The sequence below is a fragment of the Malus domestica genome, chromosome 11 (assembly GCF_042453785.1).
Source record: "Malus domestica chromosome 11, GDT2T_hap1".
Classification (NCBI taxonomy): Eukaryota; Viridiplantae; Streptophyta; class Magnoliopsida; order Rosales; family Rosaceae; genus Malus; species Malus domestica.
In genome coordinates this window covers 10438954-10457812 of record NC_091671.1, presented here as the reverse complement: position 1 = coordinate 10457812, position 18859 = coordinate 10438954, and the positions used below count along the sequence as shown (strand labels likewise).

Genomic DNA, 18859 nt, shown 5'->3' with positions numbered 1-18859 from the left:
GTTTAGTTGATCTTCCAGCTCATAAGAATTTGGTTAGGTGTAAATGGGTGTTTCAAGTGAAAAGAAATATTGATGGGACTATTGCTCGGCATAAAGCTTGATTGGTTGCCAAGGGGTTTAGTCAAGAACAAGGGCTCGATTACGGTGAAACTTTCAGCCCTGTTGTGTAGCCCACAACTGTGTGATTAATCCTTGCCTTAGCAGCTCATTTCAATTGGCCATTGCGACAATTGGATGTCAAGAATGCATTTCTTCACGGCATTTTGCAAGAAGAAGTCTATATGTTTCAAACTCCAGGTTTTGAGGATTCTAGGTATCCACACTTAGTTTGCAGGTTACATAAATCTCTTTATGGCCTGAAACAAGGCCCACGGGCCTGGAATGATCAGTTTACATAGTTTTTGCCTCAGTTGGGATTCAGTAATACTTACTCGGACTCTTCTCTCTTTGTTAAGCATGTTGATGGTTCAATTGTTGTGTTGTTATTGTATGTTAATGATATTATCATCACTGGGAGTGCAACGGAGGCTATTCAACAGGTTATTACAAATCTCACGAAGGAATTTGATCTTAAAGATCTTGGTCCACTGTATTTTTTCTTGGATATTCAAATTACTCGAACTTCACAGGGCTGTTCTTATCTCAAGAGCAGTATATTATGGATTTATTGAAGAAAACTGATATGTTGGATTGTAAAGCTGCTGCCACTCCTTGTTTGCCTTCCAGCAGATTGCTTAAAGATGATGGTCAACCATTTAATAATCCAGGATTATACAGGAGCATAGTTGGTGCATTGCAGTATCTTGTCTTTACTAAACCTGATATAACGTTTTCCGTTCATCAGGTTTGCCAGTTTATGCAAGCTCCTATGATTACTCATTTTACTGTTGTGAAACGGATATTGCGATACTTAAAAGGTTCAGCTTCCTATGGTGTTACTTATAGCACATGAGATTTGATGATTAAAGCCTTTAGTGATGCTGATTGGGCTGGTGACCCTAATGATAAACGCTCTACTACCGGCTTGGTTGTGTTCTTGGGCAATAATCCCATATCTTGGTCTTCTAAAAAACAACAAACTGTCTCTCGTTCTTCAACCGAGGCTGAGTATAGGGCATTGTCTTCAATAGCTGCAGAGTTTGATTGGATTCAATAATTACTTACTTTTCTACAAATTAAGCTTTTATATACTCCTGTATTATTTTGTGATAACTTGTTCGCTATAGCTCTCTCTTTCAATCCAATTCAACATCAACGGACAAAGCACATTGAGATTGATGTTCACTTTGTGCGCGAACGAGTTGCAACAAAGAAGCTACTTGTTCATTTTGTGTCTTCTTCGAAGCAGTTTGCTGATAGTCTCACAAAGGGTCTCAGTTCACCTATTTTCCACACTCATTGTTCCAACCTCATGCTTGGTTTCTCCAAACATGGGGTTGAGGGGGGATGTTAGAGTATATAAATGAATACTTAGGATTGTGACACTCGGCAATCTATAAGAAAGGAAAGTACTTAGTTTGTTAAGATTAGATAAGGATGATGTTAGAAGATATGGTTGTAATAAGATCTCCCTATATATGCGGGATTGTATGGATTACTGTCACTAAGAAAAATATACAAAGATTTCTCTTTCTCTCTCTAAGAGATCTCTCTGATTCTCTCTCTAAGCTGGCTTATCTTCTTCTCTAAGTTTTCTTGTTTTCTCTACAAACTGTGTTCTTCATTTCTGCACTGTGGTTTACAGCGTGTTCACCTAGATGCGGCATCGTACCTCGCTTTAAGTACAACTAGAGTTTCGCAACACGAAACCTTAGGGATTTCTAGCCCACAAGTTCAAAGCCTAGTCCATGACGGAACACTAGTGAACGCAGGCTAAACTTCACTTGTCCGGGCAGACCACCAAACACTCACTAATTGACCAATCATGCAAGTTAAGTCTCGAGACGATTGACCACCTTTAGTCTCAGTGACTTGACTAGACATGAGGATCAAGCACGCCAAGTTTGACATAACTGATTGCCACCTTAAGTACTATTGAAGTTGATTTCCTATTGCACCTTGAAGATCAGTTTCCTATTCGATTTTGAAGACCAATATTATTTTGGCAGCTACATTGGAGTTTACTACGTCCAACCTAAAAGTTGAGGGGTAGTTGTGAGAACATAAAAATATCCAGGCCGAGGGGAACACGCCATGTGTATAACTTATCAAATATGACTATTTCTTCCTTGACAGAATATGCAGACAATTAGTCAAACTCTAACGGCTTATCAGCCACATTCTCTACAAAGGTCATAACAACTTACAATTAACAGGTCTCCAGGTCTAATTCATCATCAACGGTCCAAGTTGATCGCTACACGACCTATGCAGATTACCATGATATGTAGCTTGCCTATCAGTCTCTTAAAAAGGCAAGACTTAGCCACGCATATTCCATGAATCTTAAGGGAATATTTCTCCATTATTGTAAGACTAGGTAACACTCTGCTAACAAGTTCAACGAATCTGGACACTATAATTAACTCCTTAATTCTCTTTAAAAAAGCAATGTTCTAAAAATCCCCGTCTAGATGTTAGACTGTTGGCCACCGCCCCGATTAATGCCTAGACGTTTGAAAATTAAGAAATGGCGCCTAGACCTGCTAAGGCGGGTCGCCTAGGGACCAGCCTGGCCCACCCAGACCCGCCTAAGCTGCCTAGGTTGCAACTCACTTAGATAGAAAATAGATAACTTTCCTTTTGCATTTTATTGTTTCCAATAAATTGTAAGATACTTATCGAACACTTAAATAAACACACATTATATGCTTGCTTCTCATGTTTTCATTATGTTCCAATACTTCATAATATATATGTCATTCTATTTTCTAGTTTTTGATGAAATTATATATATTTTAAGTATAAACATGCACTTATTTACACGAAATACAATAGATTTACTTAAATCTGTCTAGTCTGCCTAGGCTCTGCCTAGTCGCCTAGACGCTAGGTCCCAGCCCGTCGCTCGACTAGCACCTAGCGTCTTTTAGAACCTTAAGAACCAAGGTCAGCCACTTTATTATGGTAATCAAGCATTCTCAACACATTCTTATTACTTCCAGCAATCTTTTTGACTTAGACATCGAAAGCCCCTTGGCTAGAACCATATTTATGTTAGTCTAACTCTATTTGTCTCTTTTCTTTGTGTGCATAGACTTTCATCAATTCAATCAACGATAGAAATTTTCTCCCACACTTATCTTTTTTATATACACACACGCACACACGTATGTTTACTATAATAACCATGAAAAAAAATGCATCCAAAATTACCATTATTAAAATACAAAAATTGATTGCAAAATATATGCTTTGAGTATTTAATTATAAAAAAGTGGAAGTTTTCGGAAATTTTTGTTCAGAGTAAGTTCAGAATATTTTGGAAAAATTTGAATTAGAAATTCGAAATTATCAAAATTAGTTCAATTTTCTAGAAAATATTCAGATTTGGAAGGAAATGGAAATGCTATATCTCTTTGATCATGGTACGGGTTCATATTCAAATTTTACTGTCTAAACCAGAAATACCATTCCAACTTGTACCCCTAATCTATCCATTTATCTTATGACATTTGGTATACTAGTACCGTGTAGCACACTGAAATCTCTCTCGCAAAGTGGTGGAAAGCTTCTATACATCGAGAAAACATCTCTCCTTACGTGATAAGTGAGAAAGAGAGAGGTCAAGTGGATTCTCGGAATATGAGAATATACAATAACCACAAAGTGATATCATAGTGATCAAAGAAATGTCTTCTTTTTTTTTTATAATGGGAAAAAGTTATGTGATCATGCAATAATATGACTTGTGGATGCTTTATCACATATTTATTGAGAATTGTTTTTTTAACTTTAAAAATACATTTTACACTCTTTCTTAATAAAATAAATATTAAAATTTTAAAGTGTAATTACCTTTCTTTTATTGATAACAAAAACAAATATAAAAAAATTGGCAACCCAAAAACCAAAAATCCAAGCCTCCCACCCATAGATTATGTAAAAATAGGCACTACACAAATTTTTAGAGGTAATACTAGAGAGACTAAATTTTTTAAATCAAATTTGCAAACCAAATGACATGATTATTAATTATTTGATTATTACTTAAGCATTAATTAACATACTAATTTTCTATCAGTAACACATTATTTGGTGGCACATGAATTTATTAAAAAGGGAAATTTTTTATTATTGAATCAATTCATCTAGCTATGAAAAATGATGAAAAATTTATTATGGATAAAACCCTTGGTATTTCATTAGTTATCTCCCTAGCAATAGTCAATCTTTAGACACACAGCCAGCAACCCCAAACCCTAGCAATAGCGGAAGTTAAAACATTAGTCAACGCTTTCCCTGAAAGCGTGACATCAGCATCCACGTCACCTTGCAGTCTCTCTTGTCCCATCTCCTCTGCTCTCAATGGGGCCCACACCCCTTACTCTTCTTCCCTTTAAGTACCCCCACAATGTCCCGGCCTTCCATCCACTTTCGTAACTCTATCCATCTCTCCAACCTCTCCAATATTTACCGCACTCATTAGAATATAAACTCCCAAAACCTTCCTAAACTCCCAATGTACGGTCACAACAGCACCGCATTCCCATGCGCCCCCGATTTTCAGTATCATCAGGGCTCGCATGAGGCTCTTCCACTGCAGTACCATCACGACCACCTTGTCTCCGCCGAGTTCAGCAGCAGCTGTAGCAGCGGCTGCAGCAGCCACGGAGCCTCGCCGATCAGCAACAGGGCTCACGAGTGCTACGGAAACCCGGCCCCAAACCTGATTCAGCGCAGCGTCAGCAGCCATTCACTGCAGAAGACTCGCGGGACCCACAAGCTGGTCTCCGACTTGCTGGAGTCAGAGACCGTCCCGGTCCGCCGGGTGTATAGCACTGGGGATTTGGATTTGCAGGTTCGATTACATCGAGAGTTCTTTAGTTTGTTACTTAGTTGCTTCATTAAAATGAGTAAGGGTTTGTTTGGATGTTCTTTTAAAATGACTGAAAGCGTTTTTAAAGAAAATGTTTGTTGGTTCCAAAAGCACGTAAAGTGCTTTTTGCAAGAAGCACCGGTTATGTGTTTCTTTTAAGAAGCACTTTAAGTGATTTTTCAGAATATACTTGCATTTTTACTAGGAATTAGTTCTAAAAATATTTTCAACAAAAACGCTTTCAGTCATTTTAAAAGTATATCCAAACAAGCTCTAAATGCCCACGTTTATTTCTTATCCGCCATTTTGCATCGTTACATTCACAAATACTAATCTCCATGCAAAGTAAGTTCGTAGTTTCATACTACACCGAAATTAAGAGAGCCACGTTTATGTTAGTGTGCTTTGTGCATGAGTGATTTTTTTAAGGTAACATTCCTAGCAGGTTATATTATAAGACAAATACTCATGTTCCGAGACTATTATTATGTTGGACCGACATAATTAACATAATTTCCTCTATTCAATACCAAAAATTTACATGATCATTGATTAATTGTTCTAATATACTTTTATCAATAATGTTAGGGAAATCAAATTTGTTAACTAAATGATGTGTCACAAATAGAAAATAAGCATATTAATCAATACTTAAATAATAATTCAATCATCAACATCCACATAATTTGATTTACAAAATTTGATTTAAAAATATAGTCTCCTTAACATTACCCCTACTGCTATATATATCTGCCTGTTAGAAGTGGGGCTTAGGCTTGCCCCCTACTTTTAAAGTTTAGGACTAAGAGAATATTTTCCGTAATTGCTTCCCATGTGTTACCTGTGGGGTTGTAGGGTTTTACTGGAATTAATATAATTGTGTGTTTTTGTGTCAAAACATTGTGGATGCATGCAGACGATCAATAGCATGCATAGTAACGGGGTGCAAGTGGTACAGCACTTGCAATATGGTGGTTATAACAGATCATCAGAAAGTAGTCCGCTGTCGAGTGAGAGCAGTATGATAATAGAAGGGATGAGCAAAGCTTGCCCGTACAGTCCCGAGGAGAAGAAAGAGAGAATTGAGAGGTACAGAAGCAAGCGCAACCAAAGAAACTTCAACAAGACCATAAAGGTCATACCACTCTACTTCAGTTAATTCACTATTTAATTATTTCCTTTGATTTGCAAATTACTTTGTATCCCATAGTATACAACAACCAATCACTTCTCCTTAACTACAAATTACTAATATATATATTGACAAGACCCTACCAAAAGAAGTTTTTTATACTCATGTCAAACTGTATTTTTCTTAAAAAGGAAAAGACCTTAAATATAAGAAGCCAAATATTATATATATCTTTCTCCTAGACTTCTAGTTGCTAGTTGATCCACTTGACCCATTAGTTCCACTTTAAGATTTTATATATATGGTAGCCTAGTTCTTGTTGCTTTTTGGCACACGATTTTTCACACATTGATTGTATTACTCATGTAAATTTAGGCTACTTTTACTCCTTGTGCCTACTATATATGTATGATTCCATGCTTTGCGTCTGTCACATCCTACATTTTTTCAATTTCATCTCAAATAGGGGAAAGGATATGTTAGTGCATGTTTGACACTTGAGTTTTTTTGGGAGCTAGCTAGCTTAGCCTAGCTCTATAATGGACTAATTGAGTGGTTGTTTGAAAATGAATGAAATGACAACTAAACTGTAAACTAGTAGAATGACTTGTGCATGGAAAAGATTAAACCTATATTCTACTGTCTTTACTCCATAAGCAAGATTTAAGTGGCACTCCATGTACTTAAACATTTGAGTGCGCATAAATTATAAAGCAATCATTTCTACGTGCAAGTAGTTAAATGAGTGTCTACCGTAATGAATTATTTACGTAGTTCATCATGTATGTATCATTTGAGTTTATTTCTGTAAAAAAAAAAAAGGTCGTACCCAGTACACAAGGTTCCCGCTTTACGCAGGGTCTGGAAGAGGTGAATGTCGGCTAGCCTTACCCCCATTTATTTGAGTTTATTTCTGTGTATGAATAAAATAACAAGAGATATATGAGGTATCATCTTGTGTAACGGAATATGTTTATAATTTATTCTTTATACAACTGATAATCTACACTAAATTTAAACATTTATCTCAAACATTCTCTTCCAAAACTCTTTATCTTTCTGCTAACCAATTTTTTATTCAATGTTATAAATTATTGCAGATCAGCTTTCTTCCATTTTTATGTCTTTGCAGGTCCTATTAACAGACGTTCAACACTATCTTACACTTGGACGTCTGTTTGAACTTGTAAACTTTCCCAAGATAGAGTGGTATTGGTTTTTTTTACACTTAGATAATCAAGTACTTTTACCTGGAAATTAATGTTACACATGCCCTAAATGCAAAAGCATGAACCCCATTTGATTGAACAAAGTGACTAAGTAGCAACAAAACGTGTCTGAATTAATTAACCACTTCTGCTGGATGAGTCCCTTATATCTTAAGAAAAGGGTACCACTTTTCCTTATGTCAAATAATTAAACTTACAGAAGTAAGGGCACCTTGTTACTCTTTTATATATCACTACATTTGAACTTTAAACGTTTAATTTCCTTATTTCCCCTTTCTTTCCCTGAATAAAGAAGCACTAAAACTTAGCATTATTTCTGTATTCAGTATGCTTGTAGGAAGACATTGGCGGACAGCCGGCCGCGCATCAGAGGCCGGTTTGCTAGGAACGACGAAATTGAGAAGAATTCAAATGTTCAATGGAGCAACATGAGTGGGGAAGAAGATGAGGAGGAGGACGATAGTTGGATCAACCTTCTTGATGCATTTTCTTCAATCGAATCTAATTCCATAATCTAGCTAGCAACATAGGACCACCTCTATGTCCCATGCCTGATGTTTAGCAAGTAGCTAGGCAAATTTGGGGCTGCTTGATTTGAACTTTAATTATTATTATTATTATGCAGAATGCAGTACTTTAATTAAGCGCTATTTAGCTTGAGGTACTAGTTCATGTAAATATAGGTGATTGTATTGTTAAACTTGATGACAATGTTTAAGAGTTTAATAAATCAAGGGTGAAGTTTTAGCTTCGACATAATTAATTAAGGTCGTGCTCAAGCTTCACTTTAGTGTTTCCAGGATAACACAGTAACAACTGATTGGAAAAGATGAAAACAAAGTCATTTTCTTTGAGAAAGAACAGAAAAAGGAGCGATTAAGTAGGAATGGTGACAGCCACCATCTTATTGACTGCGAATATGTGACAGTCACCATCGAGTTACATGCAGTGTATATAAGCACAAAGTAGCACACGATTTCTACTTTATTTTCTTATTCGGTGAAACTTAATCAATCTCTAGGACCACAAAACTCTCAACTTTATGTTTTTTTTAGGCGAGGAATGAAATTACTGGAAGATTTAGATAGGCACAAGCCCAACCAATATGCCTAGCAAATCAATCAGTCATATCTCATATATTATCTTCTATGTTATTTGAGGCGAGGAATGAATCAGTTACTTCACCACATGCAAGTTTCCTAGTTGGTAATTGGAACGTGATCATCAGTTACATCACCAGGTGTACAGTATGTCTCAATACACACGAGAGTCATCATCGACAAAGAAGGAAAATGGGCATCATAAGTACTTATCGTTGTCATCTCAATCAACCTCATATTTTCGAAAAGCAAAGAGAAGTTTAATCTATTCAACCTGCCAATTAGTAGTGTACACATTCGTCAACATACGAGTGAAGTCCATAGACAAAACCTATGCATCTAACTAGGAAAAAAGACTCTTTCAAGTCTATACATACGAGTCAATTAAAGTGTTTTTAGACAGTCAAAAACGTTTCTGACGTTGCTTGACAAAAAAAATTAGTAGTCAGAAAACGTACATGAATTTTCACTAAATTTTAACATGTCATTAATATAAAAGTGCTTTCTGAAATATTTCTTATGATCAAAAAGCGCTTGTTACACAAGCAATTCGAAAAGAAGTCTTGGCTATATTTTAAAATTAGGCTTTTCATTATACGCTTATAAAACAAGTCCTTAATTATGAGCTATGCTTTAAGACACCGACCCAATAACACTAAAAGCTAGAGCATTGTCAAGGCTCAAGTAGCTCCATAATCCACTTGCATCATCTTTACAAGTCATACACCACTTCATTAATTTGTTTACAATTAAGGCCAAATTTTATAACTAATCTTTATGCTAATCATTTGGTCGTTCATGTTACTGAATGATGCAAGGTACTTACTTAATTAGTATGTTTAAACATAATTTAGAATGATTAGGATCTCAATTATCCCGCCTTTTCTTTTAACCAAAGGCTATATATGGTTCTTGAGGCAAACTCTAGGACGGCGCTCTTCATTTTTTTGTCGGCCGCTCGTGGTTAAACCATTATGTCAAATGAGGAAAAACACACATTGATTTAAAATAATATCTCATTTGACTTGATTTAAAATAATATCTCATTAGACCATCTTCAAAGAAGATATCAAACTTTCAAACTAAAATTTAAATTTTAACAACTTATGTCACACTGTGACATCTTTTAAAGTTTTGTTTTCCAACCGATATGTCAAATTTAATTATTATTTTATTATTTTATAAAATAAATTATTAAACTAATTAAAATTTAATAAAGGACATTTAAATTTTAATCAGTAATTTGTTCACATTCTTTGATTGAAAAGAAGAAAAAAAGTATGATAATTGCATTGGTCAACTCAACATTAATTATAATAAATGATTAAACTAATTAAAATTTAATAAAATACATTTAATAATTAATAAAAAAAACATTTGAGGCTGCTGTCAAATTTGACAACAACCTCTTTTGCTTCCAATCCATGTCATCGCCACATAGGATTTGACACTTCGGCTGGAGAATATTAATGTGGTTTTTTTTTTACTGTTATAGCTGATGTGTACATTTTGGCATTTCTTTTGGAGATGCTCTTAGGCTTTAGCTCCAATACAGGAGTTGCCACCTGCTAATCATTTCTATTGGCAAGTACACTTGTAGGCTGTGAGATCAATCTTCTGCTTCGGTGTAGCCTCTTTATGACTCTAATTCTTGATTGACACATGTTAAGTTTATAACAATAAAATTAAGAAAAATTAAGTTTATAAACAAGTATCAATCAATGATTGATGTCACAAAGAAGCCATACCCATTTTGAATTTAGAAGATTCGATCTTGTAGGTTGTAGCCCGAAAAGTTCACTCAACACTATATATTTTGGGCAAATATTTGAAAATTGAAATTTCCTCTATTAAATTTGTAATTTTTGAAATTTCCTCTACTAAATTTGTAATTTTCCTATAAACATTAGTGCCTAACACTTTTTTATTTTATTTTTATCAATAATAGATTTGTTAGATTAATGATCGACAAGATTTGAACCCACGCTGTAGTGCAAGAGCAACACCTCTCTTGACCACTATGGTAGAGAGTCGACACTTGTTTGATCGTTTCATTTGATCACACAGTCTTTAGTCACTTAAGTGATTGGATCTAATTCAATAGTCAGACATATAATATATGGTTCAAACCAATATTTGATAACAATAAGTTGAATATCAGAGTGCGCAACGAACGAGATTACAAAATAATGGGAATATTATTAAACTAACGAGAATGCCGAAACGGCTACAAAACCCTAAGAGGCTACATTGTGACTAACTTATTCTAAACTGAATAACAAGCATGCTATTTATAATAAACTAACCCTAACAAAAAAATGTAAGAAACCGAAACCCTAATGTTAACGGGCTAAGCCCAGAAAACCAAATATTCAAATAAACTAAAATCCTAATATTTTCCAACACCCCCCGTCAAACTCATGACGGTATACAACATGGGTTTGCAAACAAGCAGATGCGGACGTTAGGCGAACTGGCAGGCATGCAAACTTGACTTGACTGGCAAACTGGCAAACTGATTCTTGATTCTTGATTCTTGATTCTGATTGGCAAACTAGTTCTGGTTCAAATTGGCTAGTGTTAAGAGTATGGAAAGAACCCGTCTATAAACGAACGTGATTTTCATATCTCAATTCTAGCAACGAACAAACAAACACAAAACTATTACTCGAGTGGTCACAATTCAACACTTGAGTGACGGTCACAAAACAATTCCAAAGAGTATGTGGGCCTAAAACAAACGTAAACCATATGTTTTTTCTTTTGCCCGTGCGGGGGCCTCAAAAACTCCAAACAATTTTTTCTTTTTCCTTCTTTTTTCTTTCTTGTTCTGTTTTTTTTTTCTTTTCTTTTTTTCTTTTCATTTTGTTTCTAGACTGGCGGATACAAACGCCCAGATTGTAGCTGGATCTAGTACAAGTTCATGTGATCTGGGCTTGCGAAGATGGTACGACAAGGGTGCAGCTTCAGTGGTTTTGACAGGTGATAACAGGGAAATCATGGATGCAGAGCAACATTGGCAGGTCAGGTACTGGTGCGGGTCAAGTGCGGGTCGAGTGAGGGTTGATTAAGCAGCATGGTAGTGATGCGGAGATGTGAGTTGTTGCAACAGCGGAGGATCATGCAGGTGATGGTGGGTGCGGCAAGCAAGTGGTGCAACGATGGCCTATTGCAGAATGGTTCACATATGGACGACGGGGGTAGACCTATGAAGACTGGTGGCTGGTGTTTCGGGTATGTAGGGATCTGGGGTGGTGCGACTTCCGAGCAAACATGTTCAATTTTTTTCTTTTCAAAACTAACACTGAAAACTAATATCAAACAAACAACATGGATACCTATTAAGAACAGATTAAATCCCGAAAGATTAAACATGCTCTGATACCAAGTTGAATATCAGAGTGCGCAACGAACGAGATTACAAAATAATGGGAATATTATTAAACTAACGAGAATGCCGAAACGGCTACAAAACCCTAAGAGGCTACATTGTGACTAACTTATTCTAAACTGAATAACAAACATGCTATTTATAATAAACTAACCCTAACCAAAAAATGTAAGAAACCGAAACCCTAATGTTAACCGGCGAAGCCCAGAAAACCAAATATTCAAATAAACTAAAATCCTAATATTTTCCAACACAATATTGATCAGGTTGATTCTTGTGAGATTATAGTCTGACAGTAAATTTATAAAAACATAATCATATAAAATACGCTCAACGAAATTCATTTAGTTAAAATTGATTTTGCTAGGTAATTAAAAAACAATGGTATTTGAATTGGTTGGTTGGGAAAAGGGAAAAGGCAAAGCTTTAAATGATGGCGATCATGGTGGGATGATTCAGAAGGAAGACAAGAAGAGTCTTGTCACCACTGTGATACCATTACTTTTGATAAAGTAAGGCAACTATTATCAAATCAAGATACCAGAAAGAAGTGCAACGGCACATGAAGAGCAGCAACAAAATTTGAGAAAAATTAAGAAGAATCTTTTTAAGTAAGACTCTTCACATATATTTTGTCTTAAACATTACAAAATATTGTACAAAAAATATGAGGTGACAGAAAATTTATAAAAAGTCGATTTTGAGAGTCTCCTTAGCAATTCTCACAAAAATTTGTAGACACACAAGGTCTACGATTCTGAATCTTTATCATGGCTTTTGCATTAGCTTCAAGATATCCAAATGCTAGAGAGAGATCATTCTCTTCACACCACCCTATTCCTACACAGATTTTTCGGATTAAGCTCAAAGAAATTTCAACACAAATCATTTAACGAATCAATTAAATGGTTGTAAATAATGTCTTCGTGATTTTATTTCTTTAATTTTTTTATAAAGATGATTTATAAATGAAAATCTGAAAAATGAATGATACGAATTATTGAAATAAAATTCAAATGGATTCCTACAAAGTGTGTCTCAAATAGGGGTTAGAGGTCCCAACCTCTGAACTACAATACTTTTGCTGGCCGCCGTTCTATGTGATTATTGCGAAATTCCTTTGGTGCCCTTTTTCGATTGAAAAGTCACCAGGAGTATTTTTACTGGTGCAAAAGGTTTGCCGGATCTTTTTCCTAGGGATTCTAAGAATTTCATGATCGTGTTCGTTCATCATCGTACATTATATGATCAGTTTTTATTTAAAATTTAAAATTTAAAATTAAATATAAATAATACCAAACGAAAAGTGACCGTACGATGTACGATAAACGGACACAATCACGGGATCACTCAGGTCTCCAGGAAAAGAATCCGGTACTGGTGTCCATTTAAATGAGGGACATGAAGTTCCATGTAATTTAGGTTAAATTAGCTAGGAATGCAATAAAAGAAAATTCTACATTCTAAAGATTTTTCATATGTTACCTTTCAAGGTGTTATTTTTAAAACTTTTTTTTTTTTTTTTTGTCAATGAAATTTTTTATAACAAAGTCCAAAAGGACATGGTATAAAGACTCTGTAGACAGAGGTTAGAATTATTTTCTAACCATCCCATATATGGGGTATGTATAAACATGACGTCACTTATGCATTCAATGCATGAGTAAAGGTTCCTATCTATACTCAAACAAAAATTACGTAGAATGTGTCTCAGCCCAAAAGTTAAGACCCACACAAAATGCCCAAAAGTGACAATACAGAAGTACCTAAAAACCGTAAAGGGAGATTCACCCGCTGCCTCCTCCGCCACATAATTGGTGGAGACGACCAGTGAACAGAATATCCATAAAACTAGTTCGCAAAAAGCTAAACTCAAGCCCATCTTCGTCTCAACCCCGGTGAAAGGGAGCCAAACTTGCAGATCAAGAGAAACCTTGCCCATTCCAGTCACCATAGTTCCCGTCCTCAACCGAAAACACACACACAATAGGCATCTAAATGCCCTGATCCAAGCAGAAACAAAAAAAATTAGGTGGTGTAAACACCTAGTCATAGAGAGATGAGAACTGCCAAATCTGGAAGGATGGCTATGACGGATGTGAGAGGTCAGAGGGTTGATTCTAATATATGGGAGAGTTTAAGCGAAGAGTCCAAAATCATGGCCCAAAAGCCCCAAATTAGAGGTGTAATACCTTGAACAATGAGCAAAACGCTCGGAGACAAAGGAGGGAAAATGAAGGAAGAGGATAAAGAAAGGTTGGAAGGGTGGCTGCCACCGGTCCCGAACAGAGCTGGCGGCCGACAGGTGAAGGGGTATGAAGTTTGGAGGCTTTTTTTGAGGTTTAGGGATTTAGCGAAGTAGGCGAAGAAAGTTCTTAGAAAGAAAAAAAATTGTAGTGTTTCTAATAAAATTTTCAGCATTCGAGATTAACTCTGTAATGTTTGACTAGTTCATTGGTATTGTATGGTATTTTTTCTAACAATGGAGTGTGAAGTTCCTTGGGACTTCAAAAGTCCCTCGTTCAAAACTCATACAAAAAAGAATGAAAGAGATGGTTCAGCAAGGCATTGTTTGGCACGGTGGACTTTCATGCACTGGAAGGGAAAGTGGGCAGGTCATGTTGGTCGGGAGTTGCAGGGTGTGAGGTCGAGGTGGGGCTACAGATCCTGCTCAAACAAAGATCGGCTGTGGGAGATGAGAGTAGGAGGTCTTTGTGCAGAGAGGATGAAGGAGCCGGATTCACCTGCTCGGTCTTACAAGGTCCTTGCTTCGCAAAGTCCTTGCACGCTTCGCTGCACAAGATGACTTAACGAGCCACTTTAAAAAACACGAGAACTGCATAGTCCCATATAATTGAGTCTTGCGTTACAATAGACACAGGTTATAGATCTTATACCTTTCATATATTACGATTGACAAAGAGAATTCTCTCCATATAAGATTCCATACAAACAGGGACAAAACTGATACCAAGGTCAAAATTTGGGAAAACGAAAATAAAGAAAGCTAAATAGGCAACAAGCTTCACTCACCTTGTTCACATATGCCGAAACTAATTTTTGATAACTCACTATGTCGATCGATAACATAGAAAAATCATCGCAGTCATGCCATCTTAATTTTTCTTCTTATTTCTCCGCACTTTCTTGAAAGGTACAATATGCAACAATCGCTTAAGAGGAAGAAACTTCACTTGATGAGGAGTCTTCCTTTTTGGTCTGGATTTCCCTGCATAGATGTATAAGAAACAATTAAGCATTACTGCAAAGATGAAGATGAAATCGGGCAGACGACATAGAAGGTGAAAACTGATGTAAATTTACTAAGAATTAACTTTCCAAAAACAAACGTTGGAATTCAATAGATAGCTAAAGAGACAAAATCATTCAGATGAATGATTCATTGAGCAACGAAACTTCTAACAGTCAACCCTTTGCAGCTAAATTCATGCAGAAGAATGAACTTGTATGTAAAATTCATGTTTTTAGCTGGTAAGTCGTTCTCTATGAAATGGCGACATAATGGCACAATGGACAGTTAAAATCGTAAACGGAAGTCCATCAGGTCAGCCAACCCAAACAGATTACTAACTGTAACAAGCCCATCTTAAGAACAAAAAGCACCCATATCCAAGCAGATCAGAACACTTAACTACCACATAATCAAATGAAAAGAAAAGGCATTGACCAGAGGACATGCATACTGAAGAAAATTAAATTGTACCTGATATAGATTGAACCGAGTCTGGATGGTTAATTTCAGTATCAACTTTCCCATTTTCGTTCTCTTCCATAGTCACTTCCATTGACCCATGCCTTGCAACTAAATAATCATCCATTGCAGGTGCTGCCATATCATCATTGGACTCCAGAACAGGAACCTGATTTGCAAGTACAACTATATCATCTCCAGATTCCCTGAATTGATCCTTTTCTGAAATATGCAGTGATGATGAATTCAAATACAGAGATTTTTCTTCTTTACTCTTCACAATTTCATCCATCACATCAATTTGTGTATCAGAACGATCCACACACAAAGCCTCTTCACTGTGAGGAGCAGGAATATCTGATTCCTGGTAATTTGTGGAAACTTCAACTTCAGAATTAGCAGTACAAGCAGCATTTAATCCAATGTCTAATGCTTGAAATGTTAAATTATCATTAGGTGGCACAACATCCAATTCACGATTAGTCACGCACTTCTGTGATTGCAAATCATGAATTTCGTTCAAAATCAAATCAATATTCCCATCTGTACCATCTGCATTGTTTGGTTTTGCTTCAGAAGTTAATGTAGGAGATTTAATTTCCACAGCACCAATACAAGCATTCGCGGTATCACAAGAGGAATATAATTTCTGAGGATTTTCACAGTCAAACATTTGTTGGTCCACAAGACTATCACACAAAGAAGATTGACCTGATTGAGGAAAAGAAGCCCTATCAGGTTGTTTTGGCACTCCAGCAGTCACAGCTGGTTGCTCAACTGCCTCAGAAACAGAAACGATGCTTTTACAAGTAACCATTGATTGAGAGACAACCACATCATTGCCACACATCAGATCCTTGACTTGAAACCCAAGTGATGGCATGCTGTCAATGACCGAAGCAAAATCAATGGCTTTAGCAGTTTTGGATACTTTGTTACTAGAGGTACTGAAAGACTTTTCCAAATCAGCTAATACCAAATCACCTTCACCACTAGAGATGGGATCCCATTGAAACGCGTCACCAGACCAAGGTTTGTTCTTGTCAGTTTCTTGATCTGATGACAGAACTTCAACTCTTATGGTTTCCTTGAAAAAGTGTTTTTTTCTCACAGCATTAGCTACTAGAGTCCTGCAAGACATTAACTGTAAGAGTTTGGATGTGTTAAACATCAAATCTTCAAGACTGAGATTTATGAAAAGCTATCATACCTACAATTTCTTGATATAGACACTTTAGCTCGCTCCATAGAGAGCCCCAGTAATGACATTAAGTTTGCAACATCATATGGCCCCCTAAATTCATTTGCAGTCGGGGCAGCACTGCAAATTATTAGATTCCTTCCTCGAGTCCAATCTACCAGTAACTGAAGAACAATACAAAAATGATGAGTAGTTGCATCCATAAGAAACAAACAATATCCAAACAATTACACAATAATCATGTTACAGTGAATAGTTTTTCCTGGCTGTAGTGTGCATGCGCATTACAGACCAAAGAAATGCACCACATAATAGTAATACATTAGAACCATGTTAAATATCTTAGAATCAAAGTATACTCAATCCACATTCATTTCCAAGAGAAGACATTTCGGAAACTAATAAACACGGAAACTATCCATGAATTCTATATCACTGATGAAAAAACTGTAAAACTTCATTCCGAAGATCATTTTAAAGTTTGGAAAAACTAGAACGCTGTCACATAGCTTGAGCAAAGAATGCTTTCAAAGACTGATGTGCACACAATGCAAGCATTTTAAGGTCAAATTGTACTCTTCCCATTAAATGACACCACAATCTGCCATTATAGCATCTCCATACATAAATCTGATCGAGGGTAAGCATCTTTCACTAGTAGATCATCTGCACCCAGAAAGTCATATGCTTTGGGAAAAAACCTGTACACTTCCGAAAAAGGTTTTAATTTATCAAAATGACACTAACCGACTTTATACGGAATTGTAGTTTTAGTTGACCGTTTGCATAATACTAATACAAGTCCAGTAGTCAGTTGTGTAATGTCATGCAGAATATGACCCTTCAACATTGTCTCGTGGAAAGTAAAATTTACCATGTCACAACGTTCTTGTGAGATTTAATTTTGGGAAAGAAAATACAAATCATTGCTGCCTATTGATTTGGATATGAAATATCCATATAGTAATTTCCCCTTACAAATTCTCACCTTAGCATTGGTTATTATTTGCTTTCTGGCTTGAACATCGGCAATGATATTCGCATATGTGATCTCAAAATACAATCCGCGCTGCATAACCGATAAATATAAATTCTTTATCACCTAATTCAACAATTCCATCAAATATAAATTGAAAAAAAAAATGAAGCAAGCAAATTCAAAGATCAAACCTCCATTGCAGCTTTAACCATGGGCATCTTCAATCGAAACGGCAACTTCTCCGAGAAATCAATCGCAATTATATCCACCTATGAGAAACCAGAATACACACAAATCATAACTTTCTTCCTCAACTTTCCGAGCAACCAAACACAATGTTAAATTTCAGAAATTCAAAAGCATGAACCTCCAATTTCTCACAGGCGAGGTCGAAGGCGGACTGATTCAAGGGCTTGACGGCGACCAAATCGTAAGTCTTCAGAACCGGGTTACCGGAATTAAGGGCCTGGGACTGGGCAGGGGTCTCGGCGCAGACGGTGAGGCGGGTGTACTGGCGGAAAGGGGAGGAGCGGGGGACACCGAGGAGGTCGCGGTGGAAGTTGACGGAGGAGTGGAGGAGAGGAGAGTGCTTGAGGAGGGAAGGAAGTTTGAGGAGGGGGATGGAGCAACGGTCGTGATCGGACATGACGCCCTTCATCGTGCGGTTGTAAGCGATTCCGGAGTAGCCGAGCTCCAGGGCCTTGGTCACCAGCTTGGCACGTGTTGCTGATGATCGGTCCGGTGGGGAGGGGTCCGTATAGGGTATGCTGAGGTCGAAGAAGGCCATGAGTGGAGGGGAGAAGCGACGGTGGAGTGAAAGATGTGCGGCAGTTGAAGGTCGTTTATCGGTGGTTTAGGGTTTAAGGAAAGGGATGAATTCGGAGGCGTTTGGAATTTTTTATGCCCCACCTTTTTACGGTGGAGGAGGCTTGCAAAAATAAAAGGGGGTTTTTAACACAATACTTACTCATTTTTAATGAAGAATCACATTTATATCTTTCATTAGTACTATTTATTATTAAAAAGAGCTTTTCATTATAAGAGAAATTTTTTTGGATTTTTTGTTAATTTTTCTAAAATAAAAAGGATTAATTAGGTAACCGTGTCAAATTCTTTATGCCACCTGCCACATATTCA

General features: G+C 36.6%; 2 protein-coding genes across 3 annotated transcripts; one reads left to right on the top strand and one right to left on the bottom strand.

Moving 5' to 3' along the window:
• Positions 1 to 4528: 4528 nt before the first annotated feature.
• Positions 4529 to 8106, top strand: LOC103447775 (zinc finger protein CONSTANS-LIKE 3). 2 transcript variants are annotated; one of them, XR_011573464.1, is made up of 4 exons: positions 4529 to 4960; positions 5895 to 6113; positions 7211 to 7319; positions 7666 to 8106. XR_011573464.1 is itself a non-coding variant. In XM_008386981.4 (3 exons), exons 1-3 carry the CDS (start codon positions 4622 to 4624, stop codon positions 7855 to 7857), a joined length of 750 nt encoding a protein of 249 aa, XP_008385203.1. In that variant the 5' UTR covers positions 4529 to 4621; the 3' UTR covers positions 7858 to 8106. The 2 variants fall into 2 exon arrangements, 1 of the variants encoding a protein (XP_008385203.1); XM_008386981.4 differs by lacking the exon at positions 7211 to 7319.
• A 6606-nt stretch (positions 8107 to 14712) lies between these two features.
• LOC103447774 (protein GAMETOPHYTE DEFECTIVE 1) lies at positions 14713 to 18656 on the bottom strand. The gene is made up of 6 exons (XM_008386980.4): positions 18090 to 18656; positions 17914 to 17991; positions 17732 to 17812; positions 16753 to 16907; positions 15555 to 16672; positions 14713 to 15059 (listed from the first exon to the last, which is right to left on the bottom strand). Exons 1-6 carry the CDS (start codon positions 18507 to 18509, stop codon positions 14947 to 14949), a joined length of 1965 nt encoding a protein of 654 aa, XP_008385202.2. The 5' UTR covers positions 18510 to 18656; the 3' UTR covers positions 14713 to 14946.
• Between the last annotated feature and the right edge of the window lie 203 nt (positions 18657 to 18859).

Excerpts from the sequence above, each read along its gene's own strand:
- LOC103447775 (XM_008386981.4), top strand. The coding sequence starts at position 4,622 with ATGTACGGTCACAACAGCACCGCATTCCCATGCGCCCCCGATTTTCAG. Across the intron at positions 4,961-5,894 it reads CTGGGGATTTGGATTTGCAG|ACGATCAATAGCATGCATAG; the intron begins GTTCGATTACAT and ends GGATGCATGCAG. Across the intron at positions 6,114-7,665 it reads ACTTCAACAAGACCATAAAG|TATGCTTGTAGGAAGACATT; the intron begins GTCATACCACTC and ends TTCTGTATTCAG.
- LOC103447774 (XM_008386980.4), bottom strand. The coding sequence starts at position 18,509 with ATGGCCTTCTTCGACCTCAGCATACCCTATACGGACCCCTCCCCACCG. Across the intron at positions 17,813-17,913 it reads TGGTTAAAGCTGCAATGGAG|CGCGGATTGTATTTTGAGAT; the intron begins GTTTGATCTTTG and ends TCGGTTATGCAG. Across the intron at positions 16,673-16,752 it reads TCTATATCAAGAAATTGTAG|GACTCTAGTAGCTAATGCTG; the intron begins GTATGATAGCTT and ends AATGTCTTGCAG.